Here is a 12895-nt window from a genome sequence, read left to right as displayed (position 1 = left end):
TTCAATACTACGGTTGGATGTTAATGTTAATAAATGTACTTTGTAGTACAATCAATATACATTGACACATTTACAGACTAATGATCTGTAAAAAATAAATAAAGCTGAAATATTTATGGTTTATTCATAAATGCAGTTTATTTAAAATATAGTATAGTTGAAATAATACAGTAACAATAAAAACCGGAAACAGTAACATTTAATTTCAATGCCATGTATTTGGATATGCCAACATTGCAAGGTTTTAGTAAAAAGCTTTGGTAAAAGTTTCAATGTTTTTTTTTTTTTTCAAGGCCCATTCAACATGTAGATAATGCAATCCTCATGGCAATCACAAAAGCCTCTTTCATGGGAATCATTTCCAACATGGCCGCCTTTTTAAATGTTTATTATTCACTTTAGGAACTCAACACAAATTGTCATTGGTGAAATTGAACACTCTAAGTGATAAGAAAAAACAGGTCAATAGGTCAATAATTATATTACTAAATGTAGGTTCTTCAGACACTTGTGTAGACAAACAATTAACACCCTTTTTTTTTTTTCTTTTTTTTTACCATGTTCACATTAAGTTGCGTCTTCTCAAGATGAACTCTAAAGGGGTGTGGTGAAAGGATTGTCCTTGGTTAAAGAAACTACCAGACCTCTTCAAAGGTGCATGACTAATCAGGGCGTAGTAGCTGGGTAGATGTGTGTCTCTGTGTGTATGTATGTGAGAAAGACGAGGACAATTACATTTGGGTTGAACAGTTTTCAGAGTATTCGGTTGTGTTTTAGTCACCCATATCTGGTTTGAAGTGTTAGTACTAGTAGTAATATAGTTGACTTTTTTACTAATGCAGTATGAATTCAATTAGTAGACCTGGATCAAAAAATGTATCAGTGCAATAATATCCAGCATTCAAGTAATGACACCAAGTCAATAACAACACAGAAACATTATTTCCTCTTTGCCATAAAATCCAAACATATTGGTCACATACCATAACTTCTTGTAAATCATTAAACACATGATATAATGCACACTTCCTCCACTTGGGGGTGAAATGAATTCTACAGTGAGCATCGATATGCATTAATATTTCATCCTGCACTGAATGTGTTTTCTTCATGTACTGTACTGTATGTGCGGCCAAATCTATGTGACAACTTGTCAGTGATAAAGTATAGTGTCGAGGGCGTTTGCTTAGCTCTTCCCATTAGCAAGGATTAAGGAGAGTAGGAAACTAATCTTTGGGACGTGCTTGAGGCGGTAACTATCTGGTCTAGGATATGATTTAGTGGAGCATCACAATGCTTAATAGATTCACGTCGATGGACCCAAATGCTGACTGCAGCCACAGTTTTAAGTATGGAGATGATTTAAGTCAATATCCCTGGTTTGGACACTGCCCTAGCAGGGCCTCTCCGAGGTGTCTGTCAGGGGGGGGTTGGGCCGGTCTTGTGAGCTCGCCTGCGCTGCGGAGGAGAGTACTTCCTCAAAGCTCGCCCCAGCCTCGGGCCCTCCAACCTTGGTCTGGATAAAGAGGATAAACCAGGGGAGATAGGGAACAGGGTCAGGGTCTGTTTAGGCTGTTGCTTCTGGTCAGAGAAGAGAAAACTACGCTCTCATGTAAACAAAGAAAAGAGGTAAACAGTTTGAACAACATTCTCTCCCTCTGATGTCCTACCTTAATAGTTGTCACTGTGCTTTCAACCTTTTCCTCAAAAGACTTGAAACTGGGCGAGTTTCTGTAAACGAGGGGAAGAAAAAAACAATAGGGCAAAGTGAATGGAGACTATAGGACCTGGGAAGTGAAATTGAATCATTATTGATTTCTGTATAACAATACATTTTTGTTGCATATCAAACATTGCGGATTCATTTGTAACTACTCAATGCAATGTGGTATTGCACCTGGTCACCATTTAAAACTTTATTTATAAAATGCATTTAAAGTTCTCATGAAAAAAGAAAGAAAGGTAATTGTGGTGCTAACCATGTCCTTTAGTCTTTAACAAACAGTCAGACATTACCTCATTGTGGGCATGCTCATGGAGTGTCGGATTGAATAGCTGTCCCCCGAGAGCATGGTTAGAGAGGAGTTAATGATTAGCAAATCTTCAGCGTGCAAACACACTAACACTAACGCGTCTGCACCACCACCACACTACACTGTAGCAACTCACATCACTGTACGACACAGACACACACACACACACACACACACACACACAATAACACAATAACAGTGACAATAACTACAGTACAGTAAAATAAGGAATGCTTTTATCCGGGGAAATGGTATCTAGTGTCTGCCCACATTCCAAATTGCTTCGATCGATACCTGGCTCGCGACTACACTCGCTCACTATTTCCCAGATTACCAGCTGTCTGTGACCTGGAGGCTAATTCTACTGGCTGGAGCCAAGTCCTATTATTGCATTGCAAAAAAGAAAAGTAAAATGATTCTTTCAAGACAAGGGGTGCCCAGCAACTGGCTGCCTCCCATCCAGGTCCCATCCAAACAGACAAAGCAGTGATTTTTGTCCTTTCTGTCCTCGTTCACTTCCTTCACCATTTCATCTGTGATATTGTCACATGTAGTCATTTGTTTTTTAAACAAGCATCGTTCCATATTACCCGTCTTTTCAAGGTAAAGGATTCATGAGGTGACTGGGGTTTTAAAACCTCTCCTGGACCTTCCTTGTGTTTAAACATAATGGTTTGAAGTGACAAGATGATACTAGTATGAAATAATGGGTGGGACATCAAAGTACCCCTGTGAATCCTCAAGACTGAGGTCTCCCTGACGAGCCTTTCAACTCAAGTCATACTCCTGTTATAGAACAAGGAAGAGTCACTATGGAGCAGGAGGTCCCGTTAATTAAATTTTAATAGATTGTCACATTGCTGCTGAAGACTGTCCTTGGCAGGCAGCCGTCTAAACTGAACCTGGAGTGTGGGTGAACAAAACTTGAACAACATGTTGGATCCTAACAAGGATGCGTTCCTCTTTCTTCAAACCGGGTCACCTGACCGCTACATACTACTGCTCAGCTGTATCAGAGGCTCTCGCTCTAGTGCCAGTTTTGCCTGGTGCTTCAGAGCAGAGAGCCATCCCTTGTAACAAAAGGGCAGTGTGGGTTGGCCAATCAACATTTTTATGTATATATATATATATGTATATATATATATATATATATATATATATATATATATATATATATATGATTCTTACCCTATGGAGTTGGATCTTGTGACGCAAAAGGGGAGAAAGAAAAATAAATTGGCACATAGAAAATACATTCATAAGTCTACATTATATCTCTATGGAGAATCACAAGGGGGCTTCTAACCCTTTAACAACTCACATGTACAGACCAGAGGACTGTTCAAGACCTGTACAAACGTACCCACCTGCTTATAAACCAGACAATAACAGCCGCTCAAATAAAGACAGGACATGCAATTTTCAAGTTTTCTCTATAAATAGCTGGAAAAAGGCTAACTCTCACCCTCTTCATACCTAGGCTATTGATTGCCTAAGGACAAATGGTCACTGCAAATAAATTCCATCACACTAAATCGGATGGTAGAATAAGACAAGAAGAAGAAGAGAAATAAATAAATAAAAGTAAAATACTTAAAAACTAGTCATGCAAGATACCCGAATCAAAAATATGGAATCACAAAGCAACACGAGAAGCGTTTACGACGAATCACAACTAGGCAATAAATTAAATGCATGCATGTAAACACAAAAACACACACAAAAACACCCCCCACCACACACACACACAAACAACTTGAAACATACCTCCGAGGATACAATAGCTCTAAACCAAACATGCTGGAATAAATGAAAGATAAAGGGTTTGGTTTGTGCAACTTAAACCCAATCAAACACACCCCTGTCTTACTTTGCATGAGAAAACACAAACTTTCAAGGAAGAGGTTCACATTACACAGTGAATAGGCACAGACAGAGTCACTCACACAAAGTCTATAGTTCTTCCTCGTACCTTGTATGAATGAAGTATGAATTTCACACACCTCATAAGCAAGTGCAATAACCTGTTTCACCAGAGGTGGTGCTGTCACACAGTTGTTTTTTTGGTATCGGGCTCCTTTTTAATGGGTTTCCAAATGTCTTATTTTTTTTTTCCTTATCTCCTGGCAGCCACCACAGCTCCACTGCTTTGACGGTGGCTGGAATAACTAGGAGAGTTTTTATGTCCAGCTTTGGGAGTTTGCCTCTCTGGCACAAATCTCGGATGGACCTTTTTTTTTTTTTTTTTTTTTTACACTCAAGGTCGAGTAAGACGCAAATTGTACTCTGGCGAAGCAACATATGTCCCCGCTGATAGGAACTCTTTTCATAGCCGACAGGATGAGGTCCTGACCTCTAAAGGGATCCATTTAGCCAGGAAATGGATGCAATGTCAATTCCCCATAAACCCCCCCCCTCCTCCCACCTCCATCCTGCAGGGCATATTGACAGCAGGAGGCACACACTCTCCCTCTGACACACACACACACACACACACACACACACACACACACACACACACACACACACACACACAGTCTCCATCTCTTCCCTTCCAAGCCACTCTCATACATCTCTCATACATCCCTTCCTCTCTCCTTCACAATATTCTTGTCTTGCCTTCCCCTCTTTCTTAATATTACATACACTGTAATATTAATAATATGAATTAATTAATATTAATGTTATATTAATATTAAGAGAGAGGGAGGGGGAGAGGGAGAAAGAAAGAGCAAACGGTGGAGTGGGATGGTAAGACCGCGATAGAGAAGTGGCCACCTCGGCCACAGTGAAAGCAGCTTAGTAGAATTATATAATCACCAGCCTTTGACTTGGTGAACGGAAGTAATGTCAAAAACTCATCCTGGAGAGGGCAAGAGCTAGGGGCACAACCCGGGACAGAGGAAAAGTCAGCCAGAGAAAGGGAGAGGCGTTAGATTAGAGCAGAGGTTGATCAGTGTGTTATTCTGGGTAAACACCATAGGATAATGAGCACGACTTTGTGCCTGATTTCCCCCTTCCGACCCTGGTCAAAAGCCCAGATTGTCTTGATTGTTCTCAAGGTTGTTTTGCAAGATCACCCTGTAGTTACCGGGAAAAAGCTAAAGAGTGATGCATTTGTAAAATAGAGGATTCCAACCCTAGCTGCAACATGAACAGTCCATTTTCTCGCCGTCTTTATGGCTTTGGCGATAGTACTGTACGACGGCATGTTTTCGCAAAATACATGTTTTTGATTGCCAGTGTTTCAGTTTTGAAAATAAGGACAATGGAGACAGGTGTTTTTTTATATTGTGATGTAGGGGGGACAGGGCACAGGAGAGACGAATAAAGATATAGTTTGACAAATAAAAAAGTGTAAAGGCCCTCTTCATTGTCTCCGATCACATGACGTCATGTGTCAAGTATCCACATTGTGAGACAGAAACTAAGTTCACTTTAATGTGTGATATGAAAGACATCAAAACATATATATCACCGAAGGTCAGTGGGAACATATGGACAGGATATGACATCATTACCTCATGTCTCCTAGCTTCCTGGTGATGGCGGTGCCCAGCGTGCTAAAGGCTGCAGAGGTTTTCTGCCCTGCTGTGGAAAATGTCTCTGTCGTCTTCTTATAGCTGCGAGCACACACACACACACACACACACACACACACACACACACACACACTTTAATTATTGCATTTTGACAAATAAACTGCAAAAACAATAACACAATGACAATGAGCTATTTAAAAACAGTGTTATTCAATCGTTCCATTTCCAGTGTTTCATTATTGATGTGTGTGTGTGTCTCTGTCTGCAAATGCACATGCAATCTGATCTCTGAGTCAAGGTGTAACTGGATAACAAAAGGAGGCAAAGAATGACTTCCCTCCTCTCGCTCTCTATCTCTCTCGATCTCTCCCCTCTCTCTCTAGATTAGGGTACTGCAATAGCCAGCTGATGACATATAGGATGATATATATTCAGTAAACTTTCAGTTGAGAACATCACTTGGATCCTCTTTGCTCTACAGCTGGTCTAAAGAAAAACATTTGATATATGATAAACATGTTTAATGCTGGAACTCACACACACACACACACACACACACACACACACACACACACACACACACACACACACACACACACACACACACACGCCGCTGGTGGTGGTGAGTCCTTAAAGCAAACAGCTCTCAACTGTCCCCTATAAAATATCCACATTCCTCAATTAAAACAAAGTGTGCGTGTTTGTGTCTAAACACATGTGTATATGAGTCCGTGCATGTGTTTGCAGCATCACACTGTCACAGTCAGATGGCCTGAGCCATCTCGGTTGACAGCCAACAAGCCCTAAAACCTGTAGAACTGGCAGGGAGACTGCAGGAGGATTGGAGGGGGCACAAACTTGTTTTTGCTTATCTGCCCCGGCCCAGACTGGCTCTCCCTGCTTCGGCCCTTCTCGTATTGTATATGCTCATGTCGCTGCATCGTCTGGCTAGCACCGGGGCTGCATACAGCAGCAGAGTGGAAGTGGGGTCAGGCCCGGTGAGCACAACTTACGCAATGGAGGTCTGCATATCGTGCCAGCCCTTGGAGACGTTGTTCTTGAAATCGCTGAGGGGGCTGATGCCCAGTTTCTGTCTGAGCTCGGCTTGCTGCCTCTCTTTAGATGTCAGCACTTGCCTGAGAGTGCTGATCTCCTCTTCCAGCTGGGGAGAGAACCAGACACAAGGGATGGGCTCATGAAAACATCTGGTCCTGTTGGAGGATTAATCATTTGCCATTCAAAAATATCTAATCAAATGTATATTGCTGGTTGATACTGAGGGTCATTGTTCAAAGAAATGATAAGCCCAGATGAGTTTATTGATATAGTACCCTTCAAACACAAAGGCCTTTCAGAGGGCTTTACAGAGGCAGGAATTACATTTGAAGAACATGCTTTAAACATCAAGGATTAAGTCCAAATGTGTACAACATTCACCAACACCAATACTGGTTTTCTGAACCACATTGAAGCAATGGGAAGTCATGCATATCCACAGCCTTGTTTGAGATTGATATTTGAGTCTACCTTGTCCAGTTCTTGGTGAATCTCTTCCCTCTCTTCCTCTGTCAAGATGGGGTAGTTACCCTCGGAGGCCAGATCCTCATCTGCCTCTCTCAGCGGCTCCGAGTCTAGAAGACCTACCACAACGGACACAATAAACGTGAACAACATCATAGGTCTAGAGGGGTGTGTGTGTGTGTGTGTGTGTTAGATTCCTCATGAAAGAGAAAGACTTCAAGCTGCTTTCCAAAGAGCTGTATGAAACAAACCTATCCAACGAACAAAACGACCCACCAATATTTCTATAAAACATAAAAAAGCATATATTTTGTGGTGCTTATTAACTATTACTATTGGGTATTTCTCCAAAGCACCAACCAATTCAGAAAGTTGAGTTCAATTATGAACTCAAAGATGACTTCAGTTGTGGACAGGACCGAATTTAGTAACTTGGTGGTGGGAGTCACAGCCCCCTGTCCATTATACTATCCTGCCCCTGTAGCATGTTTTATGGCTCTATATCATCCAGTCTGTGTCTGCCCATCTCTAAACGGTAGTTATGCAATCAGCGACTGCGGCCTGCTGAGCTGTAATCTGGATTAACTGCCCTGGATTATCCTGTTTCAACTGGTGGCGGACCCTAGAGACACACACACACACACACGCACACGCACACGCACACACACACACACACGCACACACAGCCTGCTGAGCTGTAATCTGGATTAACTGCCCTGGATTATCCTGTTTCAACTGGTGGCGGACCCTAGAGACAGACACACACACACACACACACACACACACACACACACACACACACGCACACGCACACGCACACACACACACACACACACACTCGTAAACAAACACACGCGTACACACACACATTTTCAAACAAGATTCTCAACGCTAAATTGACGTTCCCACATTGGTTTTGAGTGTCTTAGTATACAGTTTAGCTTAAATTAGGGCGACACACACACACACACACACACACGGAAGCTCCAAAGCTTTTTGGTTCCTTTTTCTTTGTAAGGGGGAAATAAACTCTTCTCACTATTCTAACTGAATGAGGATATATACGTATTTAGTCACATAGACACAGCCCTAACGCCAGCCAGCTGCCCTACACTTGCACAAGCGATTCATAAATGTGTACTTGTATTGTTTAATGATGATTTGGCTGATTGCCAAGACCCCAGATTAATTGTTGACATTTTGGATGTGGAGCATCCAAAATGCCATCGCTATATCATGGTTTGTATCTTAGTTTTATTGGACACATACAGGTACAAATAAGATACAGCCATGGGAGCTGAAGTTTGGAATGTCATTGACGTCAATGGGTCGACAACTGCCTGTTTCTAGACACGTGTAAACCACAAGGGGGGGGGAAGTAAAGTGAAGATGGTTCATACCTGTTCTGAAGTTTCCTCTGTCTTTACATGGCAGTGGTAAAGAGTGAGGCATGTGATGCCATTAGTAACATAACAACACATTCTCAATTCACCTATTACACTGCATATCACTGTTGAGAAAATCTTTAAACAAAAGGACATTACGTGACAGCTAATATAGCTGCAAAACATGCACATGCAAGAGAGTAGAAGGTCATATATTTTTCTTCTATATTTTCTTCAAAATATGTTCTCAGATAAAACAGCGATGCAGATGCAACATTCCCTGTAAGCACAACAACAAAACAGGCCGTGCAAAATAGGCAGTGAGGGAGACTGCAACATCCTTCCGAAATCATTAATGTCCTATTCAAGCCATGCTAGGGGCTCAGTGCCATTCAGACAGCTAAAACAATCAGACTGTTCACACACCAACGGGGCACAAGGCCTTCGGGACACAAACACAAAGCATGCATCTGGATAAGGCACACATTTCTACAGCAGGAGGACACTTCTAACGAATAAGGCCACGCTTATGATCAGATCATGGTCTTTACATGTTTATCGTATTAACTGTGACATTTTTCAACATAACATAACCTTCTATTTTTTTGTCTTTTTTTCATACTTGAATAGGGGAATATATCCCCATATTAACCAAATACTGTGTGTATGCAACCGTACACAACATCAGCTAGTCTGATCGCAGAGAGTCCTGGGGGAACAGAGATCATGTAATAGAACTGGAATAGGCCTGCTCTCCATTAGGCCTGCAATACTCTTGCGGCTTTCAATTAGGATGTGCGTGTTTTTTTTGCAGCAGCATTAAACAAGTCGCCTGAGGGCCGTGTGTCTGCTTAGTATCTACATGATGATGATCACATGGGACTGGGCTATTTTCCTACGGGTATCATTTCCTACGGGGTTAGCTTTCGTAGCTACATCCAACACAGAGCAACTACGCCAGCCTATGCAAAGCAGGCAGGAAGAAGAAAAGCTTTTACAAGGGCCATCAGGGAGCACTAGCCTACTGTAGCCTACTAGCCTACAATATAGAGATCCTATTCTATTCTATTCTGAGTCCAGTCTACTCTAGTAAGGGATGGGTGGCTTTAGTCTTGGGTGCCGGTCACCTGGGGCGTTCGTGTTCCAGGGACCGGTCATCGGCCAGTCTTCAGAGAGACGCAGGGAGGGCCGGCGCCACTCCTCCTGTCCCACTGTGGTAGTTGGAGCTCCCCAGCTCCCCCCATGCCACGCTGCACTGTCCCCCAGGCCTGCCTCCCCGTTCTGGGAGCCCAGGGCCCGGGAGTCCCCTAACGACCTGCCCACAACATGACTCTCCTCTGACAAGTGAGCCAGGTCCTCATCCCTGGGACCTTAAGGATGGTTACATACGTCAAAAAATAAACTAAACTATGCATGCAAATGTATGTTGTACTGCAAATCAAACATGATCTTTCTAACTATGTGGAAAGATTCAATAAAGACTAGTCTACTGTCCCCACCCCACTGTTTATATGAACGCAGCACAGATATGGATCAATTCACTTCCAAAACGTTTTACTCCGTGACCTTGCTGATAACGACTGATAGTGTTATCAAAGTCAGCAAAGTCGTCATTCAAAGTTGTTTCAAAACTTTTACACTTTTAATCAAATGCCTTGAAAGCAGCTTGACGCCGTCTTGCCAGCCACAGAGTGACAGATCAGCCCCACTCTACACCATGCAGACAGGGTAAACACACACAGCCACCCAGCCAGGGGCGAAGCTTACCATGCTCTTCCCTTTCCCTGTTTCTATTAACCCATTCTTCTCCAGGGCCCTCGCTGCCCCAGTCCACCACGGCACCACTCAAAACACTAGAGTACAACTCTGGTCCCAGGGCAGCAGCCAGGAAGAGACAGGAGAGGGGAGTTAAACACACACACACACACACACACACAACACACACATTCACACAATAGCTGCTCCCTTCTACATCACTTACAACTGCATGTATAGCCAGGCTACATCAACAATCACTGCTTTGTGCACAATGGCAAATTGTACTCAAGACACAGCTCTGGTCATGCTGTGGTGGGGCTATGGTCTAACACTGTCAAGCATGAGCACAGCAATGAGAAGATTACATAGTCTCACCAATTGTCACTGTACAGTTTGTCTATGTTTATCAGCACAGAATTAGGGATACCCTCAGTAGGCGGATCACCCATTGCTCCAGAACAAGCGCTGCTTGCAGGTTTAGATCCTAACTGTGTACGGCTTTGGTAACACTTTTCATTTCATTGCAAATGTTGTGGTCGGATGTGCCAGATCGGACCGCAGGTCTGACATCGTCCACACTTGAATGCAATCAACAGTTGTCTGCTCACATTGCTGTCCACACACATATGCAATATGTTCATTACGCGAGCCTGACCACCTCAATGTTATTCCAGCTCATGGGATCACAATGTGAGCACGATCCGATCTGGGACTGCTCAGACCTGAGCGTTACATCCTGGTGTGATCGGATGGTAAAAGTGTTACCGACGCCATATCTTTGTTGCAACTGCGTTGTCCTTTTACAACTATGTTAACCTATGGTGACCATCTTGAAAGTGGTGTTGTTGTGTCTAGTTCCATGTAATAGAGGTGCCATAGTTGAGATTTTACAGCAGTATGTTAAGTTAAATTTCACATTTATGACCAATTCAATTCAATTGGGTTATGAATCACCGCCTTTAGCCTACATGCTTGTTTAGATTGATGTGTATGTGGGGGGATCCTGTCATTCATCAGGCGGGAAGATATTGTGGCAGAGTTAAGAAAGTTACTCTACACATCACAACCGATTGAAATATACTGCAGTCGATACTACTAGCAGGGACGATTGCAAGTTTTCTTTATTGACGTGGCACAGGGGGGCAGCGGTGGGGGGTGGGGGGTGGGACCAAGAACCAGCTAGGGCAGGCCATTCATTGGACCAGATTGTTAATTTATTGCACATCAAGCAGCGATTGACAGCGCTCTGATGCTATGGTTTTGGGTGTTGTACGATTGACAGTGAGTACAGTAGCCCATTGGTGTTGGAGGGGCACCGGGGGGGGGGGGGGGGGGGGTAATCATATTTCAGGGGGGGAGGGGGGTAGTGCCATTCCTTGCCCCCCCCCCCCCCCCCCCCCCTCACCAAATAAGATTCCCAATTAATAATGACAAACATTATATGCCCCTCCACCCTTTCCCTCATACTAGCTGTAGTATAAATACCTTTGGTCACAAGGTTGCCATAACTTTGGTGGGCTGGGTGGTCATGGGGCTAGCTTAAATCAGAAGCCTGTGGCTGATCACAGCAACAAAGTCAAATGCCATGGTGATGGTATGCTGACCTACCCATCTGACTGCAGTAAAGAATTCCTAGCCTAACTTAAGGCAATCTGTGAGATAAATGTGACAGAGTAGTTGTAAAGTAGACTTCAATTCAAGAGTTATCCAAAGATCAAATTAAGTGCACGTTTTTTGAAAAACTTCAATGATCACCCCATTTGATTTGATTCTTATTTCTCGATCATTTGAATATTCCGTTATCTATTCAAACGGAATGTATACGTTTAGATAATTCAATGAATGTAATTAATAATCACTATCATATTTCAATAACTATGACAATTAGAATTCAAAAGGACGTTCACCTGATAGTGACACAAATTGAGAACTAGGAAGTAAAAGATTAAGGAGTGAAACGGGAAATCAAAACTACTTTGCACAATTGCCAAACTATTCATTCAACAGTGAGGTTGCTGGTATGAACGAATGGCAAAGGGAATACTTGGGACACCTCAACCGTCCTGTATTTTAAAACAGAGACGGCATCACTAAATAGGAAGAAGAAAAGGAACACGTCTATAAATAATTGAAACCTCCTTACAATATTGAAAGTCATTAGTTGAGTGCAGCAAGAGTCAGTTTCCAAAGCAACATAAACACAAGCTTGGGTCAAGTTCAGTCATTTGGCTTTAGGTCGATGCAATATTTTAGACTCTTACCTGGTAATAGTGCATAGTTGCAGGTGGATAAATGAGGGGTGGAGTTCAGGGTTAGTTGTGTGTACATTTGTATTTTTAATTGAACCAAGTTATCCAATCCTTGCTACGAGAACAGGAGACGCGCTTGCGCCATGCACATTTACATATAGCGCTCCCTATCAAGTACCGGGGAAACGCAATTTAAAACAAACCAAATACATTTTAAATCAGGTGCATGAACCACTTACCTTGCTGTCTCGTTTCCATTACTAACGCTCTTCGTCAACTGCCACACTTTAGATCAAAAAGGGTCTCAAATGGATGGCGATGCCCAGCGCTGCACCAGTTGACACTTTACTGTTTACTAGGGATCACTGGCGCTGTCACGCGCCTGGTCGTCTGGGGTGGAGCTTCAA

At 42.8% G+C, this 12895-nt stretch overlaps 1 protein-coding gene across 3 annotated transcripts; it reads right to left on the bottom strand.

Moving 5' to 3' along the window:
• Window positions 1-127: 127 nt before the first annotated feature.
• Window positions 128-12844, bottom strand: tpd52l1 (tpd52 like 1). 3 transcript variants are annotated; one of them, XM_084484011.1, is made up of 7 exons: window positions 12728-12832; window positions 10249-10347; window positions 7103-7215; window positions 6589-6737; window positions 5555-5656; window positions 1671-1731; window positions 128-1516 (listed from the first exon to the last, which is right to left on the bottom strand). In XM_084484011.1, exons 1-7 carry the CDS (start codon window positions 12744-12746, stop codon window positions 1394-1396), a joined length of 666 nt encoding a protein of 221 aa, XP_084340137.1. In that variant the 5' UTR covers window positions 12747-12832; the 3' UTR covers window positions 128-1393. The 3 variants fall into 3 exon arrangements, with proteins under 3 accessions (XP_084340137.1, XP_084340138.1, XP_084340139.1); XM_084484012.1 differs by lacking the exon at window positions 10249-10347 and adding an exon at window positions 8497-8517 and having other exon boundaries at window positions 12728-12826; XM_084484013.1 differs by lacking the exon at window positions 10249-10347 and having other exon boundaries at window positions 12728-12844.
• Window positions 12845-12895: the final 51 nt, after the last annotated feature.

The sequence above is a fragment of the Micromesistius poutassou genome, assembly GCF_964030765.1.
Source record: "Micromesistius poutassou genome assembly, chromosome: 19".
Taxonomy (NCBI): Eukaryota; Metazoa; Chordata; class Actinopteri; order Gadiformes; family Gadidae; genus Micromesistius; species Micromesistius poutassou.
This window is presented reverse-complemented; position numbering and strand designations above follow the sequence as displayed.

What these genes read in the sequence shown, in the direction of transcription:
- tpd52l1 (XM_084484011.1), bottom strand. An exon ending in GATATGCAGACCTCCATTGC is followed by an intron (nt 5,657 to 6,588) that starts GTAAGTTGTGCT and finishes GTGTGCTCGCAG; the next exon opens with CTATAAGAAGACGACAGAGA. An exon ending in GCACAGTGACAACTATTAAG is followed by an intron (nt 1,517 to 1,670) that starts GTAGGACATCAG and finishes CTCTTTATCCAG; the next exon opens with ACCAAGGTTGGAGGGCCCGA.